Source organism: Pelecanus crispus, chromosome Z (assembly GCF_030463565.1).
Source record: "Pelecanus crispus isolate bPelCri1 chromosome Z, bPelCri1.pri, whole genome shotgun sequence".
NCBI lineage: Eukaryota > Metazoa > Chordata > Aves > Pelecaniformes > Pelecanidae > Pelecanus > Pelecanus crispus.
In genome coordinates, this window is record NC_134676.1 from 31,259,446 (window position 1) to 31,285,962 (window position 26,517).

Here is a 26,517-nt window from a genome sequence, read left to right on the forward strand (position 1 = left end):
CGGAGGAGGAAGCGGGGGCGGGCGGCGCTGGCGAGCCAACCGCGGCCCGGCGCGGCGCCGTGAGTCACCAGCGGCCGCGCAGGGCGGCCGGCGGCTGCTATAAGAGCGCCGCGGGGACACCCTCCCCCTGTGCATGTCTCCGTCTCCCTCCTCTCCTCGCCTCTCCGACCGCGGCGCCTGCCCGCCCGCCCTCTCTCCCCGCCTCTCCGCCCTCCTTCCCTCTCTCCAGCCCCGGCGCAGCGATGCGGTCGGACCGGCAGCGCGGAGAGCCGGTCACCGCGGCCAGCGGCGGCCCCGGCCCCGGGCGCGGTGCGGGGCGGCGGGCGGCCCCGGGCTGCTGGGCGCTGTGCCTGCTGCTCGCCCTCAGCTGCCTGCGCGCCGCTGCCGACGGTGAGTGCGGGGCCCGGGGGGGCGGGGGGGGGGGGGCGCTGGGGCGCGCAGCGCCGGGGCTGCTCCCGCCGCCGCCCCCCGAAATAATTTCCTCTCCCACCACCCTTTCTTCTTTTCTTTTTTTTTTTTTTTTAAACACCCCCCCGCCTCTGCCCTCCTCCCTCAGCCTCCCAGGCTGCTTGCCCGCTGCGCCGCGGGGAGCGGGGCTCCGCGGAGGGGCCGCCGGGGCGGGCCTGGGCTCCCGGGGGGACGGGGAAGCGGGGGGGGGGCTGCCGCCGGGGTCTGCCCCGCCGCCCCCTCTTTTAGCGGGAGGCGCCGCCTTCCCCGCCGGGCCCCGGGCGGCGCCCAGAGCCGGTGAGGGCGGGCCGGACCCCCTGCCCGGCCGGCCCTTCCCCACCCCGGGGAGCACCCCGGGTGCCGCCGGAGGGTTTGATTTGCTGCGCGATGCCGGGTCCTGAGGGGACCGTCTGCGTGCCTGGGGCTTAGCGGGGCGGGGGGGAGTCGGGGAGGATTGGGGCTTTGTCACGGAGGAAGGAAGAGGAGCCCTTGGAAAGCCTGCGGCGTTAAAGGCGCTGTCAAACTACTGTGCAACTTTGGCTTTGTGGCATCCAGGAGCATTGGCATGGCTCTGGCTCAGGGCCGACGGTAACCATCATAAGGGATCTCCACCTGGTGGCAAGGTTGAGCCTTGCCAGCGCCGGATCCCCTCCTGCGGGCTGGGCGCTCGCTGGTAGCGCTGCTGGTGGCGAGCTCCAGGGTTGCCTCCCAGCGTAGAGGCTGTTACCCCTATGGCAGAGGGACGTGCACGTTAAGCCAATTGGATGGTCAGTTAAAAGTATCTTCCTCTTGAGTGGAGGTAGTAATCAATTGGCTGACTCCTTTCTTCCCTCAGGAACTGAGGTCCAGGCTGCTCTTCTAGGTGGGAGGTGGGCAACTGATGGCTGTGTTGTTGTATGGCTGTCAATCTCCTGACTAGTGCTCTAAAGTAGGCCTAAGTGTCGAGCTGTGGCTGTGTTGGCAAAGTATGCTTAAAGGTAGTTGGACCTTCTAGTCCTGTGTGCAGTAGTTCAGACGCTGGGTCTGTCAGGTAGAGCCCAGCCAAGGGATTGTTGCTTCCAGTCCTCATGCAATGAGGAACAGGGGAAATGTCTGCTTAGTCACTCCTCAATTCCCAGGCATGTAGACTGCTCCCATGACTGGTCTACAACAGACATGATTAGACAGCTGTAGTATGAAGGACTAAGCTGTCTGTCACTGAAACTGTTAGTGCACTGTAGTCAGAAATTGTAATGAGATATGCAGTGGGCGGCAACACTAGTACACCAAGTTAGTCTGATTCTTCCCTTAATTTGAGTTAGTGGCCCTAACAGCTCTCCTCCACTACTAGTTGCAGTTGCTAGGGTCTGGGGGGAGTCTAAGCTAGTTCCTGTATCAGCTCTCACAAGGTTTCCCAATCACTGTTGCAAGCTTTTCTGGTGTCAGATGACAGCACACAAGTGTCACATGTTTGAGGCTGCTCAGACAAGTAATCTGATAACTTGCTTAGGGATCTGAGATAGTGACTGCAGAGGTATGGAGAAAGCTAGTTTAACTTGGGTAGTCATTGCAACTGTGCTCCTCCACTCTGCACACGTTGCTGCTTATGAGCCAGCTTCTAGTAAGTAGTTACCTGGGGAACAGTTAAACAATATGTGCTAGCAATCACAGGCTGTGAAGTTACTGGTTGTCTGTATCTTTTGCCTAAGCCTTATCCCAAGGAGGAGAAAAGGTGTGAAGGTACTTCTGGTGTATGAGTAGCACATGAAGAAAAGCTTTGAATTAGTGGCTAGTTGGTGGTGATCTAAAAATTAAGTGTCCAGTCGATGAAGCTGCAACTGAGGTATGACTTGCTTCAAATAACAGTGGATTAGACTGGTAGTATCACAAATAAATGGTTATTTGGCATTGCAGAACTGTGCTTGTTGTAAGACAGGGGACCGCAGTTAGTTACTGCCTGGAACTAACCTTTGCCTTAACTGGAGCTCACTCCAAGCAGCTTTTAGAGTTTGACAGACATTTTCAGGAGTAGTAACAGACCTTTACCTTTGTGCATCTGTGTGGGTGTCAGGTGCTGTCAGTTCTTTACTTGTTTGTGGGCTACCAAAATGGTTGCTCTGACATTTCACTTGGTATCATCACTTCTGCAGCTGATACTTTCTTGGAATGGCTTGTTTTAAGGGTTGTAATTGTCAAGTTACAGCTGTTACTCCAAGCTCAGTTACTGTTTCATTTACCCTTGTGTGTAGCTTCCCTGTAGCATTTGGTCAAAGTGGTATTCTAAGTTGCAATGTAGTAGGCAGTCTTAGCAAGCCTTTTCTGGTTATTCTAGCTTGAAGTAGAGTAACTAAGGACTGTGGAGTTATTTTGGGATCTCCTGAGTGGCAGGCTTAGTCTAATATCTCTAGTATGCTATTTTGGGAAAGGTTGACTGTTGTCACTCTGAAAGCCTGGATGAGAATGTCTCAAAACTAGTAGGAGTCGCTCATTGCATATTTTGGGTGGTAGTACAGTAATAACTGGAATAATGTGTGCCCAGGGCTTGCAAACCAAAGCCAACTTCTATTAGAGGTTACTGGACAAAAAGGTGATGTTAGGCTTAGAGCAAGCTGATAGCTGTGGCTTCTGTACCCTCTCTAAGCTGGCTGGGGGGTGCCTTCTAGCACAAGGCAAGCTACTTGTTCGACAGCTCTTCACCAAACAGTAGTAGCTTTACAAAACCGTGCTGTTAAAAAGTGTATGCTAGTGTAACTCCCATCCTGAAAAGGAAAGGAGGAATGGAAATACAGAGCACCAGAGCTGATGTTCAGTTTTTTGGCACTCTTTGAATGCGGTTCCCATAAAACAAGTTGTTACGGCTTTACTCTGATAAGTGAGTTAGTGTTTTACTCAGCCAGTAAGACTGCTAAAACATTAGCAGAGCTCAATAACCTGCTGTTTCAAATCCTTTACTAATAGCATGAATTGACATGAGACACTCAGCAGGTAAAATTGCCCATGTTGTCCTGCTTGTACTCTGTCCAGGTTTTGCCACTGCCTCGTACCTGATAGCTGGCCAATATAAAGTCAAATGGCTGAATAGCTTCCTTCTACTTGGCAACTGTCTTGCATTTTGCATGTCATACACGGAAGATATAAAATAACAAGTAACATTCTACTAAAACTTAATGCCCTTTTTGAGCCCTGGAATGCCAAGACAAAGCACCTCCACTAAATGATGCAATAAACCAAGGAGGATCAGGAGTCTTGCATCATGCAGTAGATGTGCAACCAATACTACTGCATAAGCTCACGCACTTGCCTGCATGCATTACATGGAACAACTCTGGCTTAGCTGCTGAAGAAGCAGGGTGCTGCTTTTAGTGATAGTTATAACAGTGCTTCAAGACAAAGTAGGTTCCCTTGAGGGATGGGGTCATACAGTTTTAGAGCTGAAGATACTCTGGAAAATGCACTCTTACTCTAAGCATTGTGCAGAAAGCAGTACCTTACTCAAGTGTACTAATAAATCTCTTAGATAACAAAGACTGTAGTCAGTTAGGAGACAACAGACTTGATTCCAGAAGGAAGTGCTCTCTTAGCATCACACTTGATCTAGCTTTAATAAGCAAGATCCAGATAAGTAATCACACTTCTTTTCATGTATACTGAGGCATGACTCTGGGTGCCCTTGTTTGGGGAGTAACTTAAATCATGAAAACCTGTTGTTCAACTACAGAGCAGATATCTAAGCTATCTTTAAGATGTCTTGGGGATTCTGCTGTAATGTGTTAGCAGCAGAGTACTGAAATGTTAATCTAGCTTGACATTAGTCAAGTTTAAACCCAGTTTGCTTAAAGTTTGAAGAGTTTTGAGAATGCAATGCTAGGTGCTAGACAGCAGTTCATTGTGTGCACGCATCCCTCTGCCTTGCAAACTTGACCCTGTCTTGAAAAGAAAACTCTGTAAGAAGAACACTGAGGCTGGTTTACTGTTGTCTGGCAGGTGGACTGTCATAGTGCTCAAGTTCTGCACTTGTACTGTGAAGGAAAACTTCTGGCTATACTTTTGCGATTGAATAAGGTGCCTACAAAGATTTGGAGCTCAGATCTGGTTTCGTGCTGATGTTATGCTGTCTATTAAGCTGGGTAACTTCTTGATCAGCAGTGGGGGAAAGCAAGAAAGTATTCCTAAACAATATCGGGGCTTACCTTCCTTTTTTTCATTGAAGGTGCAAGAGCAAAATGTGAAGAATCCCAATTTCCATGCAGTAATGGACGCTGTATTCCTTTACTCTGGAAATGTGATGGTGATGAAGACTGTTCAGACGGCAGTGATGAGAGTGCTTGTGGTAAGCAATCAAAATAAATAATACCTCTGTAGTACTACTTGCTAGTTGGTAGTGGGGGCTTAACAGTGGATAGCTGGAGAGATGCTTATCCCCTCCAGCACTTCTGACAGTCAGAATACAGAGCAGAGGACAAATTCCCTAGAACAACTGGGGGATTATCTTGATGCCTTGTATTCGAGGCAGCTGAATTTTCCTGAGTCCTGTGAAAGTCTCCTGGAATTGGTCATGAGCTTTTCTCTCAGTCACCAAAACTCCTTATTTGTATGGGTGGTGACTGTCAAGAACAGAATGCAAGCCTCTTCTTAGTTGTTGCTTGAAGACATAGAAACTATTTGCTAATAGCACTTAGCTGTTGGCTATTCCATGGTCAAATGCCCTGTTTTATGTGTGAAAGATTCTGCTGAGTCTTCTATAAACACTAAGTCTAGCTTTGGCTGCCAGTTCTTGCTTTAGGCAAACATAGAGGCCAAGATGGATAACTAGATGTACTTAGAGATGAGGCAAAATGGACTCAGTATCCAACACTGTAAGGTTGAACTGCCAGTCTGCTCAAGCAGACCTAAACTGTTACCTTAGGGTTACACAGTACCATGCTTTTGTAATGACAAATCAAATGCCTTGGTAATAAACTCAGAGTTCAAAATCTGAATATTAATATCAATAGACCTTACTTCAACTCAAGCGTGTTCAAAGCAGCAGCTATTCTAGCAGCATAGTCTCCCTTAACAATAGCAGTCTTTCAGTGCCTGCTTACAGGAAGATAAATGTTTCTCTGTGCACAGCATAACTCTCTAGGAAGTGTTAAACAGTGCTGTCATTAGACTGGTGGAGGACGACACCAGACATCCAAGAACTAATGATATTGCATCACTTTCCTAGGGCAAGGCAGCTTATGTCTAGCTGCAACAAACAAGCTAAGCTCTGGTCTCTGAACAAGTGGCTGTCCTTCTCCCTTGCAGTGAAGAAGACATGTGCTGAATCTGACTTTGTGTGCATCAGCGGTCAGTGTGTGCCTAACAGATGGCAGTGTGATGGAGATCCGGACTGCGAGGATGGGTCAGATGAGAGTGCTGAACTGTGCCGTAAGTGAGCCTGGCTTGTTGGTGCAGGCAAGCCTGCAGGGAGTAGCGTTTTGACGTCTTGCCTGCTTGCAGCCTGGCTCTCCTCCTAAAGGAAGGATGAACTTGTTTGTTTTGGAGAGCACCTTCCTAAGTGCTAGCTTGGCTTTGGCCACACCAGGGTCTTGTCAAGACTTTTTACTACTTAAAAAGATGCAGAACCGAGTGGGGACTCTGCAGTTGTACTCTGCGCTTGTACCTGGTAACAGATAGCAAGTACAAGGTTTTACTGACAGTCAGAAGCAGCAAGCACAACATGGCAGGCCTGACCATTACTGTGGCTCGTTCACCAAGTGATTACTGTCCTCCAAGACAACTACTTGGCAAGATAACCAGGGCTAGTGGAGGAACTGAGCGACTGACTACATGTTGCGGGGTGGGAAGTAGAAGTGCAGAGGCTTGACTGTGAGGTCTCGCAGTTAGCAACCCCAGTCTTAAGTGTGGTAACTAATTAAGGAATATAGCTCCGTGAAGCTTCATTTCTCTGTTTCAATAAGATCCACACTGAGGAATACTTCAGCCCCAAGTCCTACTGCACTTTGGCATTACTCCTGCCTACTACCACATGTTATAGCTCAAGCTTCTACAGTGTAACTGGTGTGCAATCACAAAACTACCACTACAAAGATACTCTTAAAATACTAATCTATTAGGAGCTGGAAGCAAGTTTTTTTTTACTGAACACGACAAACTAGAGTAACCTCTTCCATGACGGAGCCATCAACTTAGATGGATGCTGGCATCTAATTAACTGCAACTTTGTCCAGAGCTGAAGCCTTTCAGTCTCAACTTTCAGGACAACTGCTAAAACCCAAAATCACTAGCTCTTAAATTTCAGAACTCTTAAATTGAACTTAAACTTTTTTCAATAGATATGAGAACATGCCGGGTAAATGAAATCAGCTGTGGTCCTCAGTCAACCCAGTGTATCCCAGTGTCCTGGAAATGTGATGGTGAAAAAGACTGTGACAGTGGAGAAGATGAAGAGAATTGTGGTAAGGGAAGAACTGGTGGCTGCATAACTCTATTTGAAATTGACTTGTCTGGAAAGGAGCTAGCTGGGCAGTATACCTGGGAAGATAAAGTTCTGGTAGTATCAATATCTCCTTAAACCTACATTCGTCTTGTGTTGCAGCTTGCTTAACAAAGTGGACTTGTTCTAACAATCCTCTATCCTGCTAAGTTAAGAACTACAGCAATATAAGCTATTCAGCGTCTATCTTTGGCTATTACCAAAATTGGCCAGAGACCATAGGCTTAGTCACATGTCAGGCAAACCATCAGAACTTGTTCTCAGCAGAGTTTCTCAACAGGTAACTCTAGTTGCTGCTTACATTAACAAATGGTCTCCTAAAAGTGTAGCAGTGACTCACAGCCAAGGGCACAGCTGATCTGCTTTATAGCCCTATCCTGGAGTATTCTATGTGCTTGTCTGAAAGTGCAAACTAGGGGAGGTAGGTTTCAGGTATTGGGAAGCAACTTCAGGCCAGTACACAAGTGAAGCTGCCACTGTCATTTTTAGAGTGCAGCATTCCTGGCTTGTTCTAATGAACTTGTGTATGTATGAGTTGTCTGAGGTGTTCTGAGACAAATATGCTGTAACCAAAGCTATGGGGTTGGCTTCCATCAGAGCCACTTTACCTGGATGGGCTAATGAGACACAGATCTCCAGACTTCTGCTACGTGTCGGTAGAGTTGCTGCATTACTCAGCAAGCAAATGCCTTAATCTGACAAGTAAATCTACAGACAGTATTTCTAATGAAGCTGATAAAACTGTCAGCCTAGGCATACTGAGCTGCTAGCTACATTGCTATTAAACCAGCATAATTTGTACTGGCATAAGTTGTGTGGGTGTGCTTAATACCACAGGATCAACTGGTGCAAGATCTTGATCTGTTATCCCCAGTGGTCCAGGTAAATGGGCCACTGCTGTCCTGGGGACCAGCACAAAACACTTCAATTTCAAACTACAGTGCATGCTGACCATCTGGCTACCTTAATCTTAGTCTGTAATCTAGAGTTAGCAATTCTCTTACCTTCTGTCTCTGGTTCACAGGGTTTGAGCCTGTTTTCCAAAAGGCTTGCACTCTGAAGCAGGACAGCCTAGCTGCTTCAGAAGGAGGTTATTTTCACTCAGGAGCTCAAAACTGATGCCTCTCACTCGTAACATCCAAAGGCAAGGAGGACAGTCTGTGTGGGGCCCAAGTGTTCTGTAGGCGGTCAGTCAGGTTTTCCTAGAGCCTTATGCGGGATGCTGATCTTCTGTCAGCTAACAGCTGATGAAGAACCTGCAAAGCAAAACACCTTCATACAAAAGTCTGCCTTCTTGTGATAATGTGCTAATTTCTCTTACTCCTGTTACTCCAGGCAATGTGACTTGTAGTCCTGCAGAGTTCACATGCAGCAGTGGGCAGTGTATTTCAAAGAGCTTTGTCTGCAATGGTCAAGATGACTGCAGCGATGGCAGTGATGAGCTGGAGTGTGCACCTCCTACCTGTGGAGTTCATGAGTTCCAGTGCAAGAGCTCCACTTGCATCCCCATCAGCTGGGTGTGTGATGATGATGCTGACTGCTCTGACCGCTCAGATGAATCTCTAGAGCAATGTGGCCGCCAGCCTGCACCTCCTGTGAAGTGCTCTGCCAGTGAGGTGCAATGTGGCTCAGGTGAATGTATCCACAAAAAGTGGCGTTGTGATGGAGATCCTGACTGCAAGGATGGAAGTGATGAAGTCAACTGCCGTAAGTTAACTTGGTCCTTGTCTAGGAGGTGCTGGTTGGCTCCTGTTTTATTTTCTTTCCTTCAGCAGACCTCAGGAGTTTAAGTCTGTAATGGCTGTGTCCTCAGCTTCTCGGACCTGCAGACCAGACCAGTTCAGATGTGAAGATGGGAACTGCATCCATGGGAGTAGACAGTGCAATGGTGTGAGAGACTGTCTTGATGGTACTGATGAAGCAAGCTGTAACAATGGTAAGCGTGGAACTAAGCAAGAATAAAGTCTTTGCAGAATATCTGTTGAAGCTGATAATTGCCCTCACAATCTTCACTATCTCAGTTATTCAGTGCTCTGGACCTGGCAAATTCAAGTGCAGAAGTGGAGAATGCATAGATGTCAGTAAAGTGTGTAACCAGGAGAGAGACTGCAAGGACTGGAGTGATGAGCCCCTCAAGGAGTGTAGTAAGTGAACAAACTCATTACACAATGCTGACCACTAGACATAGTTGGATACAGCCACTGAGCTGTCAGATGTCAGTCTGGAATGCCCTTCTTCACTTCATTGGTGGAAAAAAAATAACCAAGAGCAACCTAATCAATAGGCTAGTTTTATCCTAGCCAAACTGGCTATTGGGATGACTTCTCCATGGCCAGAACGCACTTGAAGGCATTAGAAACTCTGAAACTTCCAGGACCCTCAATCTTTGTCTGTTGCTGCCTACTTGTAACACAAGTAATTTGCTGATAGCTTAGCACATATGAATTTGAGGAAGGTCTCTTGCATGTGACTTCAAGTGCTAGAGTGGTTTATCAGATGTTGCAGGCATCATTAGAAAATGGGTGGGTATCTGGTAAAGCACTCTGTGACTAAGACTTAAGACTAAATATGTGTGCTGTCTCGAAGTGGCCAATTCTTCTCTTCTAGATGTAAACGAATGTCTGGTGAACAATGGCAGATGCTCTCATATCTGCAGAGATCTTGTTATTGGCTATGAATGTGACTGTCCAGCTGGGTTTGAGCTTATAGACAGGAGAACCTGTGGAGGCAAGTATCAAGTAGGTTAACATGGACCCTACTGATGGTATTGGAGATGGGAACAAATTAAATTGTTGTTTTTACAGATATCGATGAATGCCAGAACCCTGGTATCTGTAGTCAAATCTGTATCAACCTGAAAGGGGGCTACAAATGTGAATGTAGCCGTGGCTATCAGATGGATCTTGCTACTGGGGTGTGCAAGGCAGTGGGTGAGTATTGGCATAAGACTTCTATATTCCCACTTTAAAATGAGGTAGCAGGTGATGTACTGTTTATGCTATTGTGGTTTTGACACTAGTTGTTGTGCTGTTATCCATGTAACTTGTACAGACCTGAACACTCCTAACACTTTGAATGATACCATGATGCAGTATTTAAAGCTACCTGACAAAAACTGCTTATGTCTGCTCCCTGGGCAGGAGGACCCTGCCCATCAAGTTGTGGAGGGAGAAAAGGGTGAGGTGTGGTACAGCCAAGACCCCTGTTAGCATCCACTAGCAAGTGTGGAATGTCAAATACTAAATATGGTGACGCTTAGAACTTGTCATAAGAACAGTATATGACTGCATGTCTAGAATTACAGGTAACATTTACACTCTTTTCACAGGGAAAGAACCATGTCTAATATTCACCAACCGCCGGGATATCAGGAAGATCGGCCTTGAGAGGAAAGAATACATTCAGTTAGTAGAGCAGCTAAGAAACACTGTAGCTCTAGATGCTGATATTGCTGAGCAAAAGCTTTACTGGGCTGACTTCAGCCAAAAAGCTATCTTCAGGTAAATGGACTCGTGCTCCCCTAAACCACCCCACATTTTAACAAAGACAATTCTCTAGGGTCTGATGATGAGAACTAGATTTCTGATGTCCTAAAGACAAAGTACCTTTGATGCAAGTTCCCACAACTAGCAATGTGTATGCCTCTTGCACTTCCTAGTAACTGCTGCTACAACTGTAAAAAAAGGCACTCTGTGGGAAGTCACAAGTGCCTCTTCTACATTGTCTGCCTGAGATCCATGTGCAATGAGGCATGCCTAGTAGTAGTATCTGTGGAGAAAGGGGTTGACAGCAAGTAATTCTTGTCTTCCAGTGCCTCTATTGATACCCGTGATAAAGTTGGAGCACACGTCAGAATCCTGGACAACATACACAGCCCTGCAGGAATTGCTGTTGACTGGGTTTATAAGAACATCTACTGGTCTGACTCAACTGCAAAGACCATTTCAGTGGCTAGCCTAGATGGCACAAAAAGAAAGGTTTTGTTTCTCTCAGAGTTGAGAGAGCCAGCTTCTATTGCTGTAGATCCTCTCTCTGGGTGAGTATTTGTCCTGGATCTCTTAAAAGTGCAGACCTACCAGCTACTCCATGTCCTGATAACTGACTTAGGTAGCCTTTGTTAGCTATTGGTCATAATTAAGAGTGATACTACACAGTATGTTCATCATATAACATAAATTCTGCTTCACAGCTTTATGTACTGGTCAGACTGGGGTGAGCCAGCAAAAATTGAAAAAGCAGGAATGAATGGATTTGACAGACAGCAGCTTGTGACAACAGAAATCCAGTGGCCTAATGGAATTGCTCTAGGTATGTTGAACTCGTCTCTGTGCCAGAGGTATTCTGGAACTTTAGCAATTTATTTGCTACAAAACTCAAGGTCATCTTTCAGAGAACTATTTTCAGCTTCTGAGAATGGGAAGTTCCTGCATGCCTGGAGACACTGCAACAGGCACAGATAGCACTTCTCAGATACTGAAATGGTAACTTCTCTTGCACTGCTCTGTGTTATAGTTGAGGCACAGGCTGCTTAGGCAGCACTGCAGCAGACTTCTGCATCCTGATATGGTAAGAAACTAGGGCAACACTGCAACTATTTTTGAACCTACAGGTGTTTTAACTTTTGCAGGAGGCTTTGGAGATTTTCTCCATGTAGATAGTAAATATGTTCTGGATTTTTTTCGGCACAGATCTTGTAAAAAGTCGTCTGTACTGGCTTGATTCTAAACTACATATGCTGTCAAGTGTGGACTTGAATGGCCAGGACCGTAGAATTGTGCTGAAGTCTCACATGTTCCTTCCTCATCCTCTTGCTCTAACAATATTTGAGGTAAGAATGACTTCCTGTAGTAATTGTCAAAGATTCTCTCCTTGCTAGTATGTGGCTAGCAATTATGGTGCTGATAGCAGCACACAGGTAATAGGATGCAATGACTCTGTCTTCTAGGACCGTGTGTACTGGATTGATGGAGAGAATGAGGCAGTCTATGGTGCCAACAAATTTACTGGATCTGAATTGGTTACCCTAGTGAACAACCTCAATGATGCACAGGACATCATTGTGTATCATGAACTTGTTCAGCCTTCAGGTATGTCATTGTATACTTGTAAGAAGCCTGCCCTGCTTGGGTGGTGGCAAATGGTATCCCTCCCTTGTACAGCCATCCACATCTACTTAGAGTGCTTGGAGCTTCTAACATAGGCACCTGCACTGAGGTTGAGAGAAGGTCTAGTTGCAATTGCTCTTTCTTAGGTAGAGCAGGTACAAATCTATAACCTGCAGAGACAAGTAACTCTACTAGAGCAATTACTGATCAAATAATTTTTATATGCCTGGAGTATGAAGGCTCACTCCTGTCAATTGCTGTACCAACAGGCAGGAACTGGTGTGAAGAGAACATGGCAAATGGAGGCTGTAGCTACATGTGCCTGCCTGCTCCTCAGATAAATGAGCACTCTCCAAAGTACACCTGTGCATGTCCTGTTGGGTACTTCTTGCAGGAGGATGGTCTGAGGTGTGCAGGTATGGTAACATGACTGAAATCTTTTCCAGGATGGATGGGGAAGGAATAAGTGTACTGAAGCTGTTGGAGGCAAATATGGCAGTATAGGCTGACAGTCTTGCATGAGTTAATCTGATGTAATTAATCTTGGAGGGGGTAGTCTTCTAGCATGTGTTAAGCTGGCCCTCAAAGTCAGTAGGTGTTCTTCAAAGTCCATGCTTGGCTTATGCATCACCATCATTTGCAACAAGACATTGTACCTCCATGGCTTTCTGCAGACAGCAAGCACATGCACAAAACATACTGAGAACCTTTCTTCTAAAACAAGGCATATAAACTAACATGGCTCTACAGTGTATAAATACAGTATTGAAAAGCTGATAGGCTAGTCTTGCTGGCCAAGGAAGTTTGTTTGGATCTCCTTTTATGGTCCAAACAAACATGCTGTTGCTACTACCCTGAGCACTGACTACATGGCAGGCTTGTTTGCCCAGTGGAGTGGAACTAGAAACTCCAAGGTGCCACTTACTATATTGCATATTGACTCTGACTGCCACAGTTAGATCACTGAATGCAGGGACACTGTCTTCAGTTGGCTGCTCTAAAGGGTTGCTATAGGTATCAAAGACTGTACCTAACCAGTAAACCTGTGGAACTAAAATCTCACTTGGAAAACCTGAAGTGAGGGATGGGGTGGCTTACTGTTGTCATGACTCTAAATACCTGTAATTTGTGCCTGATTAACTGTCTAGCCTTGTTTGGGGGATTATTTTTGATCAAAAACCCTCAGCTGAGGGTGTGCTAGTGAAATAACTAATGTCAGTGTTTCCAATAAAGCTAACAAGCTGCATGATCATTTTGCCATCTGCTAAACACTCACTACCATGGCTTTCATAGCTAAGCCATTGCAGAACTTCAGGATTAACTGGGTTCTTGATCTATAATTAGTTTCAGGTACTGGAACAACTGTGGCTTACACTGAGGCTAAAGATACCAGCACAACAGAAAAATCTCCAACTGTTGGACTAGTTCCTGGAGGTACTGGTCCTAATAACTCAGACTGCTAAACACTAGAGAAATGCAAACTGACCCACTAGCCTACTTGAAGTTTTCTCCTTTGCATGCAAGTAGAGAACACAGGCCAGGTCATGTGTAGCACAACAGCTGGAGCATGTGATAAAGGAAGTAGTTCACTTACAACAGTGTGGAACCTATAGGTTCCATGAAATCCCAGGAGTGCTCAGAGAAGGCAAGCAATAATAAAAGCTTTCTACTAATACAGGATGAAACCTGTTAGGCTGTTCTTGCAGTGTGTTGCTGAGAAGCTAATATGTGATAGCAGCTTCTGGGCTTGGGAAGTGCTTGCATCTGACAGTCTGCCAGCCTGTCAGTAAGCAAGCTCACTACTTCAAATTTGTGTGCAGGACTCAACATCAGTGGTACAACATCTGAAGTAGCTGCAGCTAGAGGAGCATCAGCAGCTTGGACTGTTCTTCCTGTCTGTGAGTACAGTATTCACTAGCCTTTGGGACCCCTTGTGGTGGGACAAGCTACGCTTGTCAGGAGCTTGACTTGACCCTACTCTGTACTTGCAATTTGTTTCTCTCCCTAAAGTACTGCTGGTGATGGCTGCAGCAGCTGGCTACTTCATGTGGCGTAACTGGCAGCACAAGAACATGAAGAGCATGAATTTTGATAATCCTGTCTACCTGAAGACTACAGAAGAAGATCTCACAATTGATATTGGAAGACACAGTGGTTCAGTAGGACACACCTACCCTGCAGTAAGTAAACCTATTGACATGTCTGACGCTCCAGGTTAATCCTCAGAGTAGACATAGACTGCCAAATGATATCTGACTTGAGTTTAGGAGAGGTCTCTGCTCTTGAAAGCTGCTAGTGGCATCCAAACCATTGGGTTGAATCAGCTGAGAACTTGTCCTTTTAATCAAGCTTAAAGTTGTCATAGGCAACTACTGTCCTATACCAGGGATGGAGTAATCAGTGCTGGATGTGGTCGCTAGCCTGCAGAACTAGCCCCTGTTTCAAACTGCCATGTAGTGATGATATGCATTGTTTTGTATATTTTATTAGTACAATTGTAGCTAACTTGTACTTATTTTGTACAGATATCTGTTGTAAGCACAGATGATGATATGGCGTGAGCACTGGATCAGCAATCACTTCCAGTTTACTTGTGTTTTACACTCTTTGGGGATAGTAACCAGGTTTGTGGCTGAAAGACTTCCTCCATTCTTGGAAGAAAGAAGATACTTTCTGTATGTATGGAACACTTATGTAAATAGCTATTTTATACAGCTTAACAACAAACTCTGTAAATACCTGTCCACCACAATTCAGCTTTTAGTGGTTACTGTTTTATCAGTAACCGCTTGGATTGGTCAGTCAGTAACACCACTGACCAAATATAAAGCACTTTCCATAGAAAGCCATATTCCAGCCACAACTTGTAACACCTGTACATATGTGTATAGGCCACTTGTAAATATTATTCTTGGAAAATCACTATCAAGCACTTTGAAATACTTCAAATGTAAATTATTGTACACTCTCTTTTTCAATGATTGGGGCAATGGCAATAGGAAAAAACGGGTTACTATGATTGCCAAAAATTTGTAAACGTTAAGTAATTTTGTATGTACGATTGAAACAATCTTGTCTGTTACCTCTGAGGTATACAGGTATGAATGCTCTTTAAGAAACCACTGTAAATCTTAAATGCAGAGGAGGGGATAAAATAAAAAAAAAAAAGAAGCAGTTAAAGTATTGGTCTCCATTATTATGTTAGCACTGAAGTAAAATAGAGTATCTCCTAAGTGGAAGCTTTAGTGGACTACACTAATACTGCCAGCCAGAACATGAGATATTTCTTAAGTTATTTCAGCAGTACCCCAGACTGCTAAGACAGTACTGACCTGCTGGGTGACTGAGGTTTGTACTTGAGCCTAATACTCCGCAGGGTACTGGGCTGAATGAGTTTCCTTTCATAGCAGTCCATCTGGACTAATCCTAAGTTAGGATTGACAGTGGCCAAAAATAATCAACTACCATTGCAAGCTCTTAAGAGGTAACATTGACAGAGATGTGATGTGGAGACAGGTCAAAGCATTGTCTGCCAGGTAAGTATAAGGTCCTTGCAAAGGGTGTTATACACAAGCTTACAGTGGTGTCAAGCTGTTAGCAGTTGTTCCTCATGGTAGTGCCAGCTGAAGTTGGATCTTGATAGCTGCTGCACCTGTACAAAGCAATAGCAGAGCTGTAACTTGGCAGCTAATCATGGTGGCCTGCTCCTGGAGTCTCAGTGCTGAAAAACCTCTGTTGCTACATGTGTAATGACAGAAGTCCCCTGCAATGAGCATCAGTGAGCTAATGTCCCCTTCCCTGTTGGAGCTCAATTAATTGTAATGGCTCTAAGATACTGATCACTTGAATTGCTGGAGCCTTTCTCTTGGGTGACCATAGGAGTGAAAAACAAATTGTACAACTATTCTGGGTCCTGGAAGGGGATATTCATCTCAATGATAACTGTTTAGTACCATACTACTTGAATGCTAATTTTAGTAGCACCAGGTATGTTCCTTATCCATTGTATATGTATAGTTCATTCATGAAATAGAGAAGGATTAAGACTGAATTAACATGCAGGTTCTGTAGTCTTCAGCCATTTTGCTCTGTGATCAAGTTTGGAGTAAAGAGAGAGGAGGCTTTTGATATTTATGGCATAACTACTTGGTAGTCTCCAACTGAGTAAAAGGTAGCTTCCCTAGCCACTAGTAGTTTCCTTAATGACAAATTATTTTTCTGGATAAAGTCATGGTTTCTCCCCTGACACTGCAGGATCTTGGCCTTGAATTGCCACCCCATGACTACTGTAGCAGGAAGTGCTACTTCACTGTTGTTAATCCTTCCCCTTTCAAGGTTTAAGAAATACTTCTGATTGGATGCAAGTTCAAGGCTAAGACATAGTTTGGAAGAAGCAAAAATCTCCTGGCTATTCTTCAATCATGACTTGTTAAATCATTCCCAATCATTCATGCCTCTAAAATGGTAACAATAAAAATCATCGAGTCAGAACTTGGATCAGTTCCTGGGCTTGGTTCTAATGCCTGTTCTCATTGCAGTTACAGCTGGGGTCTGATCTGCTAATGGTCTTCTGTGTATTGGGGACTCCTTTCTTGACAGATGAGGACAACTGCCAACTTCTGCAGATTTAAAATAAGTTGTTTCTAGCAAGCTCTCTACTCCTTGGGGAGTTGAAGCTTCTAGCCAGCTATCCCTGGCAACTCTCATCTGTCTGTAGGTGGTTTTCAGTATCTGGAATACATGTGGACCAAAATGTCTTGCAAAGATTAGGATGTAAGGAGATCTCTAACGTTTCTGGCCAAGAATACTCTATCTATTTTGCTGAGTACTTTCTGTGATAAAATGCCTTTCATATCAGCCTACTATGTAAGGATTATTAGTTAATGGATAGAATTCAACTTTTTCAGTTAGATGTCAAACTTGGGATACTACCAAGTATTTGTGTTGAAATGTGACAAAACCTAAATTGTAATTCTCAGCTTGTTCATTATAAATTTGCATGGTAGCTAAATAGAGGGAAAATGCTCTGCCTTTTTAGTCTTTGTGCAGAAGATGAACAGCTCTACTTTTTTGCTAAAGTTTGTCACTGTCACCACTATCATACCAAATGGCATATGAAGTAGACACTTCTTTCTAATTTTAACAGTTGAAGTAGAAACTTAAATCTATTTTGGGAACCAGAGTTAGTTCTTAAGAAGCTGTGGGCTTGGTAAACTTATTTTCTGACTTTAGTCCAATGTGCTGAACAAGGTTGTCAGAATAGTACCTTTGCACACAAAAATAGTTTCTGTAGTCTATAGGAGGCTTAACTCTACTAGGTAACTTCAATGCCTTCAAATAGCAGGAGGGTGGAGGATTGGAGAATATCAGGCAGTAGTAGATGATATAAGATGGCCTGTACTTAGTTGCAGATGTTTGTCTTTTAATCTCACTAGGTTTATTTTGCCCTGCCTGTCTTCATTTTTGTATTATGAAATGGTTGTTTACTTCCACAGCAGGCTTGGAGAGTAGTCAGGGATTCCTTCTGTAAAAACAGTTCTCACTTGCATAGACAAATGCATTACTGTCTTTGAACAATTTTTTTCCCCTGCCATCTGCAAGTGTTTGACTCTGTTTTATTGCTCTGTCATGTGACTCTCTTGGCATCTAATGAAGGTGGTATAGCTGTACTGAGCACTCCTGCGGCAGCAGCCTGTGGCTGTGCTGGTGGGTACTAACTGAACTCTGAGATCATCCTTGTCTCAGCTCCTCTGCTGCAGTCTCATGGGCTCCCAGAGCAATGGGACATTAATAACCTGTTTGGTCAGGTTTCACTGTTAAGCTGGCTTTGTATTCCTCTTGAAGAACTTGCTGCTAACAGGTACATAAATAAGGCTTTAGCAGGTTATTGAAGTAGTATTCAAGGTAATGGCATATTTTTGTTTCCCAGCTGAATGCAAAGCCCTCTGGTTCTAAATACTGCTTATTTCTGTTCAGTGTCTGCTAGCCAGTGCAAGTGCAAAGCTGGTTTTGAAACTGGCTTTTTCTCTCCTGTCCAAATATTCATACTGTCCCTCTGCTCCCACATTCTTTTCTGTCTCCTATTTGATCTGCCTTTGAACAATAATGTAAAATATCTACAATGCCAGCAAAAACAGAGGAAATGAATATAAAGGGAATTGAAGCCTCTCATGTGACTCACTTCTTCTGCACCTCATTCCTCTACATATAGCTGCAATGTGCCTTTTCCCAACCCAACTTGTATTTGTTTACATTTTTAATGGGCATACCTTTCCTTCCCACCCCCCCCCCACCCCATCAGATCTTTGCTGAAACAGTGAAGATCCATTTATCTATTTTTATGTAAGTGCTGAATCTTGCTAGATTAGGGAAGAGGGACAGAGGCAGGGCTCAGGCTGGAAGAAAAGTATAGGAGCCCTCAGATAAAGGAAAAAAGCTTACAGCTACAGAAGCACTCTTCACTCCATAAACTTGGATGCAAGTGAAGGCCTGCCAGTACTTTCTGTAGATATGCCATAGCATGTCTGTGAAGAAACGTGCTCCTATTCCTCCTTTGAGCTGGCTCACAATAATGCTTGGTATTGTCACTTACTGGAAGAAGGTGCTTGAAGAGGTCTGCTCTGTTGAAGTCCAGAAGCTAACTTAATATATTCCTGGCTTGCTGGCTTTCACTTTTTTCTTCCTGAGAAAGCTTCACAACTTGCCCATATCAAATTAAAAAGTCTCAAGAGCGGGGGAGGGACAGAGGCTGTGAAATTACAGTTAGGCTGCTGACTATCTAGGTTGTTGAACATCCAAAATAAAGACTGCCTGTGGAAAGGATGATGGTCTTAATTCTCCCTTGCACAGCCCTGGTCAGGACACTTACATGCTTCTGTCAAGTAATGGAAAATGCTTCATACCATACACTGGGGGGAAAAAAAACAAGTACCACAACCTGAACAGACTGCTGTAGGTTGACTTAACTAAGACACTCTTTGGTCAATAATGAATTGCTTGAACATAGGAAATACTAAGCACTTAATCAAGACAATTGACTAGTAAAACCTAATATTTAGTAGAAATATTTTTTTTTGCTATGCAGATGTCCTCTGTAGAAAAACTAAGCAATTTTCAGGTCCTGTTTCCCCACCTTCCCTAGACATGCTTTCTTGGAGTCAAACTTCAAAATACATGGAAATGGAAAGGTTTTACTGTACTGTCAGTGAACAGATTTAAAGTTCAAGTAGTTGGATAGCAACCTGAAAGGATTAACTTAACATTCAGAGCAGTTGTTTCCCTCCAGTGGAAAGTATTTATTGTTGAAAGGTCTCTTAGAAAGGCTGATCATTGAATACAGCAAATGCCATAACAATCTAGAAGCTGTGCTGCCTGCTCTAAGGTCCCTTTTGTGGATGTGTGAAAGTGAGAAGTGGTGGTTTTGTTTGGACAATTTATTGCTTATTCCTTTTTTTGGCCCTTAAATCTAAAAAACCCTCACCTATCCATTTAAATTAAGACTTAGACTTTCTAATTCAAGTTAACTGGTGATTTGGTAGTTGCATAATGTATTGTGGTTGCAGTTTTTAGCTTATTAACTCAGCAATAAAGTATGTGTGTTAAGAGGTTGTTTGCTCCTCCCAGGCCTGGACTGAAAAGGTGCTTAAAAGGCTGTGTGTCATGGAGACTTAGAAATATAAATAACTTATTTGGTAAGGGATGGTTAAGGAAAAGGTTTGGTGTTCTTAATTTGGGCTTTAGCTACTCATCTCCCTATGCCAAGGTAGTTATATTGCTGTGGTAAAATTTGATGGATATATTCAATCATACAAAGCAACTCCACACACAGTGATGGACACATCAGAAACAGTCTGCATAGAGTTAACAAGGGTTTCCTCATGCCCTACCAACCTGCTTCCCTTTAGGCTTTCAACACTGTCTTTCATGATATTTTTCTGTCCAAACTGGGGCATTACAGCCTGCATGGGATGACAACTAGATGCGTAAAAACTGGTTGGATGCTTGGGGTCTGAGGTTGTGCTCAAGGGATTGTTCTATACCTGGAGGTGGGTTACAAGTGGGCTACCACAGATATTATCCTGGGATGAGTTCTGTTCAACTTCTTTATCAAGAACCCTGAGAAGCACATAGAGGACACCAAATAGGTGGTGGGGGCAGAACCACTGAATACACTTAAAGGCAGAGCTGCTGTCTTGGGGGGACTTGCACAGGTGGGAGGAAGGGACTGACAGGGACCAAATGAAATTCAGCAAGGGCAAAGGCCAAGTGCTGCACTAGGAAGGCAGAGCCCTGCAGGGATGCAGGCTTGAGTCAGGCAGCAACAAGGGCCAGCAGTGCCCATGGTGGTGGTGTGAGCAGGACGTGGACCCAAAAAGCAGGGGAGGGTAGGTACTGTCACTTCTGCTTAATGCTTATCAGACTACATCTGGTCATTGCATCTGGTTTGTATCAGGAATTCTGGTTTCCTGCATTGTATCAGGAATAGTGTGGCCAGCAGGAGCAGGGAAGTGATTGTCCTGTTGTACTCGGCACTGGTGAGGCTGCACCTTGAGTACTGTGTTCAGTTTTGGGCCCCTCAGTACCAGAAGGAATTTGAGTTGCTGCAGCATGTCCAGAGAAGGGCAACAAAGCTGGTGAAGGGTCTGGAGAACATGTCTATGAGGAGTGGCTGAGGGAACTGGGGTTGTTTAGCCTGGACAAAAGGAGGCTGAGGAGAGACCTTATCACTCTCTACAACTACCTGAAAGGAGTCTGTAGCGAGGTGGGTGTCAGTCTCTTCTCCCAAGTAGTTAGCGATAGGAGAAGAAGAAACGGTCTCAGGTTGTGCCAGGGGAAGTTTAGATTGGGTATTAGGAAAAATTTCTTCACTGAAAGGGTTGTGAAGCATTGGAACAGGCTGCCCAGGGAAGTTGTTGAGTCCCCATCCCTGGAGTTGTTTAAAAGATGCGTAGATGTGGTGCTTAGGGACGTGGTTTAGTAGGCATGGTGGTGTTGGGTTGACGGTTGGAGTGATGATCTTGGAGGTCCTTTCCAACCTTAATGATTCTATTCTAGTTTTACTTTCATTAAAAAATAATCCAGCCACTAAGCCAGGAAACATGAAATTTATTATTCTACCTTTAATTGGTTTAGTGGTGGACTTGGTAGTGTTAGGTTGATGGTTGGACTTTATGATCTTAAAGGTCTTTTCCAGCCTAAATGATTCCATGATTCTATGGTTTTGGGCCTCCAGCAAAGGAAGGATGTTGATAAACATGGACAAGTTCAGCAAATAGCCAGCAAGACAGTCCTTGGCTGGAGCCATTGGCCTGGGAGGAGAGGCTGTGGGACCAGGGCTGGTTCAGCTGGGAGAAGAGAGAGCTTTGGGGGCACCCAGCAGGAGGGTGGAGAAGACTCAGCTGGACTTTTCACAGTGGTGTGCAGGCAAGAGGCAGTGACACAAGCTGGAACATGAGAGGCGCAGTCTGGAGATAAGGAGAAGCCTTTTCCCCATGAGGACAGCCCGGTGGTGGGGATGGGGCCCAGGGAGGCTGGGCCTTCTCCAGCCTGAGGAGTTTCAGACCCCAACTGGGTGAAGCCCTGAGCAGCACAATCCAAGCTCAAGGCTGAGCCTGCTGTGGGCAGGGACTATGACTGGAGACCTCCCCAGGTCCCTACGAGTCTGAACAGGATCCTATGATTCTGTGATTTGTTTGAATATTGAGGAAATAAATGAATTGATCAACCTTACAAAATGTTGCTCTTCTGACAATAAATATACATTTTTCTTAAAATGGAGGTCAGTATTATTCCTGTAGATGAGAGTTCCTGTGGTGGATAAAATGGAGGGCAGGCAGTAGCAAACATTCAAACCACCTTTGCAGAGAATAGTCTAGGCCCAGTCATTTGAGTACTCCGATTGTTGGCAGCAAGTTTAAGTTCATCCCTATCACGTGATGCAGTTTTCTGCCTCTTGGTTATCTATGTTGGCTGGCACTAGTCCACTTGTGTCAGTGGGGTTTCCCTTGTGATCCTTCAAATCTGTTTTTGCAGTGCTAACTGGCCAGGTAAAGAAACCTGTACCAAGGTAGAAGCATGGCTTCTCAATGGCTAAAAGACCTGATCCTCAAGGAACTTGATTTGCCCTCTTAAGATGACAACTGATGTTGCCTGGTGTAATGTCACTGGAAGATACAACCTCTGCAGAGAATTAGAAGAATCAGATGAATAACAAAGTATTTTTTTCCAATTCCAGCTGAACTGAATAGCTCAAGAACTTCATACTTCAGTATGTATTTCTGCTTTAGGCTCTTGCAGCCTGCAAGTGAAATGAAGCTTGGAACTTGTTTACCCCCTGGTGAAAGCATTCCCACTGTGTAAGTGACAAATACTGTAAGTTTCTAACTTCCAGGTTGTGCCTCTAGTGGTAAAACAAGTTCACCCCATGAACCTTTTCCAAATAATGACACTTAATAAAGCCTCAGTATAAAAATTCAAATTACATGTGCAATTATTGATGCAGCAGCAACTTGGTCATTCTGGTTTTGCAGGAAGAAACATTGGTGGTGGTGTTTAACTCGGCAGGCAGCTGAACACCACACAGCTGTTTGTTCTCTATCCCCCTCCCCAGTGGGATGGGGGAGAGAATCAGGAAAAAAAAAAAGTAAAATTTGTGGGTTGACATAAAGACAGTTTAATAGGACAGAAAAGGAAGGAATAATAATAATGATATACAAAATAAGTGATGCACAATGCAATTGCTCACCACCCGCCGACCGATACCCAGACAGTTCCCGAGCAGCGATCACAGCCTCCTGGCCAGCTCCCCACAGTTTATATACTGAGCATGACATCATATGGTATGGAATAGCCCTTTGGTCAGTTTGGATCAGCTATCTTGGTTGTGCCCCCTCCCAGTTTCTTGTGCACCTGGCAGAGCATGGAAAGCTGAAGAAGTCCTTGACTAGCATAAGCAGTACTTAGCAACAGCTAAAACATTAGTGTGTTATCAAGGTTATTCTCCAACTAAATCCAAAACACAGCACTATGTCAGCTACTAGGAAGAAAATCAACTCTATCCCAGCCAAAACCAGGACAACTGGTTATTCTTTAATTAAACAGCATTCAACCCACTCCTCCCTGACTTTTTTGGTTGAAGAATAGGACAAAGTAATTGGGGGGGTGTGGGGGAGTGTCCATAGAATTTATGTCTAAGTTGTTGGTTGTGATCCCTACTATAAAGTTCCTGCTACCAGGTAAAGCCTGGCATTTTGTAATTGTAATATACCTATTACCTTGCCTAAGAAACAGAGTTTGAACAATTGCTTGGATGGAAGTGGATAGCAGACAGATTGTAAAATGACCTACACATAGAGAAATAGCTAGCTCTTCCTAGCCCCTTTTCTTCTTTGGCAGCCTCCACTGCTGGTGTAATTTATGTAAGTGAACGCAGAGAGAGAAAAGCTGTAAAGCTGCTTATTTACAGAGAGCATAATTCAAGTGGTGTCATGAGAACTCCATTTCAATATTTGATACAGTGCACCTATTTGAGAGAAAAAACATTCAAAAAAAGCTATTTTTTATGATCTTAGGTGCTGGATACAAATAGACACCAACTGCTGAAGACTAACATTTTGTTAGCTGGCTTTGTAATTCTAAGGTCACATGGGAGCAACAGGCATTCCCAGTTATAGGACACCTCCTAAAGGTCCCTTGTTGACCAGCGAGAATCTCTGCCAGGATACTGTCTAGTGCTCCATGTATAAACACAGTTTATTCTGACATGACTTTCACTAGGAGCTACCCCAACACTTTTATCTAGTGTTCAGCACTTAAAAGAATCCACTTCAGAGTATGGCCTCTGCAAGCAGCTGTGAAATAAATCAGCATTAATAATTAGACCTGACATTTATTTTGTTCTTCTCCTAGTTGTCTGACACTTCAGTAGCAGTTAGTTAATTTAACAAACACTATGTGGCACTTTTTTACATGGTTCTGTAGGGACAACAGAGAAAATGAATCTGCCTTTAAATTATTTCAGAATGGGAGGAAATCAAGCAGCCAGCCTGGTCATTTAGAGCTTAACAATCACATTAATAGATCAGTGAAGAATTGAAATAACCACAACTTGTGCAAGTCAATTCATTCTTTTCAGTGAGCTTGTCTGTTCTTCCCGTAGGGAGGAAGTGAATCTTCGCACTCTGCCTCAGGAGACAGAGCTGAGCCATGGGTCTGGCATGGGGAAAGCTAATCGTCAGTACAGAATATTCCAGTGCCTCTGGTGTTCACCTAGGCATGTGGCACCTTCCCTTATGCCTACACTTCCCCTTTTTAGTTTTTTTGGAAGACTCTTGATGCTCTGAAATAAGGTCTGTATGACAGAGGAGTACAAGGTAGGTAACCAAAGAAGGATGAGCAACCCTCAGTTCCCCGGTGTTGAAGAACCTGTTGTGGGCAGTAGCCGCAGAGTGGTGAATGCACTGTGAGACGGTGGTCTGGGCTATCTCCCAGTTCTGTTTTTGTCATCCCATACCCTTAGATAAACTTTCAATCTCTTTTCTGTTGACCATAGATCACAGGAAGGAACCTGACCCAAATCCGTAGCAGTCAGAAGCAACTGCATGGATAAATCCAAGAACACAAGCAAGACATGCAGAAACCCCACTGCTCATGTTGCAAAAGGTAGGGCAACCAAAAAAAGCACAGAAAGTCTGGGAGGCCTCCACAAGGCCTGCAGCAACATCCTTAGGTGCTCTTTGAAGGATGAGTCCCTGCCAGAGAGTCTGGGGCTTATGGAAAGGCTCCAGCCCTCTTCTGAGGGCAGTGTACAATGCCTCATCCATCTGTTGAAACAAAGGAACATGGAATAATAAGCAGGCAGAAAGACATCCTGTATTATTTAAGATTTTCAGAAATGAACATAAAAATGGAGCAGTACATTACAGAGTAGAGCATAAAATCAGTTTAAGTCAAAGGTGAAGCTGCCACATTAACTTGTCTTGCAGGGGATCCTTCTTGGTATAGGCTGTTACTTTATGAGCTGTATTAAGTACATAGAGGAGAGGAAAGAAGGATTGCCATTGTCTAGTTTGACTGTGAATAAAAGTCCAGAAGATCAGCTAGGCACAGCTCAGCTACTAAAATGATGAGGATTAAGAAGGCCATAACCAGTCAGTAGCAGGGAATATACATTACCAATGCTTTAATACATTTTGGTGGGGTTTTTTTTTGGTACAAATAGGAAGGAAACCAAACCATTGCCTGTTTTCAGCTTGACAAATTTATAGCTTGACTTGCTTGGAACTTGCAGGTTGCTTTTAAAAGAAGTACACAGACAAGCATACCAACAAACAGTCCAATTTACTCTGTCAATGTTCTTGAGAGAGGAAACAAATGTGCAAAAGTCACAGAAATCCTCAGTTTGGCACAAAAGAAAATGCCTCGCTCAGCAATTTATCTTCTTAAGCACACAAGCTGACACAGTTAGCTACAAAGTGGTATTGTCACAAGATCCCCTGGCACTCTGGAGTTTCTGTGCTCCAGTCCATCATGTTCAATTGTTAAAGCTTCATGGACCTTAGAGGTATGACTACACAATACAGTCCCGTGATTGTGGTAAGTAAGTGGGAAGTGTATTCCACTCATCCTGCTGTTTGTTTCCTGTTTCATTTAGGGCAAATCTCTTTTCTATGCCTCAGTTTTTCCACTTGTAACAAGTCACAGGGCCACTGTGAGTATTAACTAGAGCTTGTGAAGCTCTAGGAGAGTATGGGTGCATGTACATATATGCACTTATACACACAAGCACACATGTATAAGCAGATTTCACTTAAAGATGCCTAATGCCATAATTTAACCAAATTTTAGCAGAGACTCTTCTAGTGTCCTGCTGCTGTGTTTTTTCCAGTAGGCGGTGTAGGTCATGTATACCGTAAGGACATTTACCTCACTCTTATCTGTAAGATTTTGCATTAAACATGTTGTTGTTCTTAAGGAGAGAGAAAACAGAAATTACATATATATGAAGTTTAAGCCAACCATGTAAATTAAGTGGGTATATGTTCATTACGCAAGATGTATTACATTAGTCTGAGATGCAAGCAGCAAATATGAAAGTTACAAGAAGAGCAAACAGAAATTATTGTGTCATTAACTAGATTTCAAATAGAGAACCACAGAAAAATCCTTGGAGGTCATGTAGTACAGCCTCCTGCTCAGAGCAGGGTTTGTTTCAAAGCTACATCAGGTTGCTCAGGGCCTTGTCTGGGCAAGTGTTGAAGATCCAGGGGATGGACTTACCATGACCTTGGGGCAGTCTACTGGAGGGCTGCATCACTCACACCCTCAAGAACTTTGAAGATTTTTTTTTTATGACTCTCAGAGTTTGCAACTTAGATCAGACTTTATTACTCAGTTCTGGATCAACATATTAAGTTGTTAGTTTCTTTTAGCAATGAGTCAGTAAGGCTTTCTAGTACAGGGACACAGAACAAGACATTGTTCTTTGAAAACAGTTATGGACCCAAA

At 44.2% G+C, this 26,517-nt stretch overlaps 1 protein-coding gene across 1 annotated transcript; it reads left to right on the forward strand.

Annotated features, from left to right (window-relative positions):
• Positions 1–242: 242 nt before the first annotated feature.
• On the forward strand, positions 243–14,573 carry VLDLR (very low density lipoprotein receptor). Its single transcript, XM_075725891.1, has 18 exons — positions 243–390; positions 4,637–4,756; positions 5,716–5,838; positions 6,747–6,869; positions 8,243–8,614; positions 8,721–8,843; positions 8,929–9,051; positions 9,515–9,634; positions 9,712–9,837; positions 10,236–10,407; positions 10,719–10,943; positions 11,097–11,215; positions 11,596–11,735; positions 11,853–11,994; positions 12,282–12,428; positions 13,833–13,910; positions 14,023–14,192; positions 14,538–14,573. Exons 1-18 carry the CDS (start codon positions 243–245, stop codon positions 14,571–14,573), a joined length of 2,607 nt encoding a protein of 868 aa, XP_075582006.1.
• Positions 14,574–26,517: the final 11,944 nt, after the last annotated feature.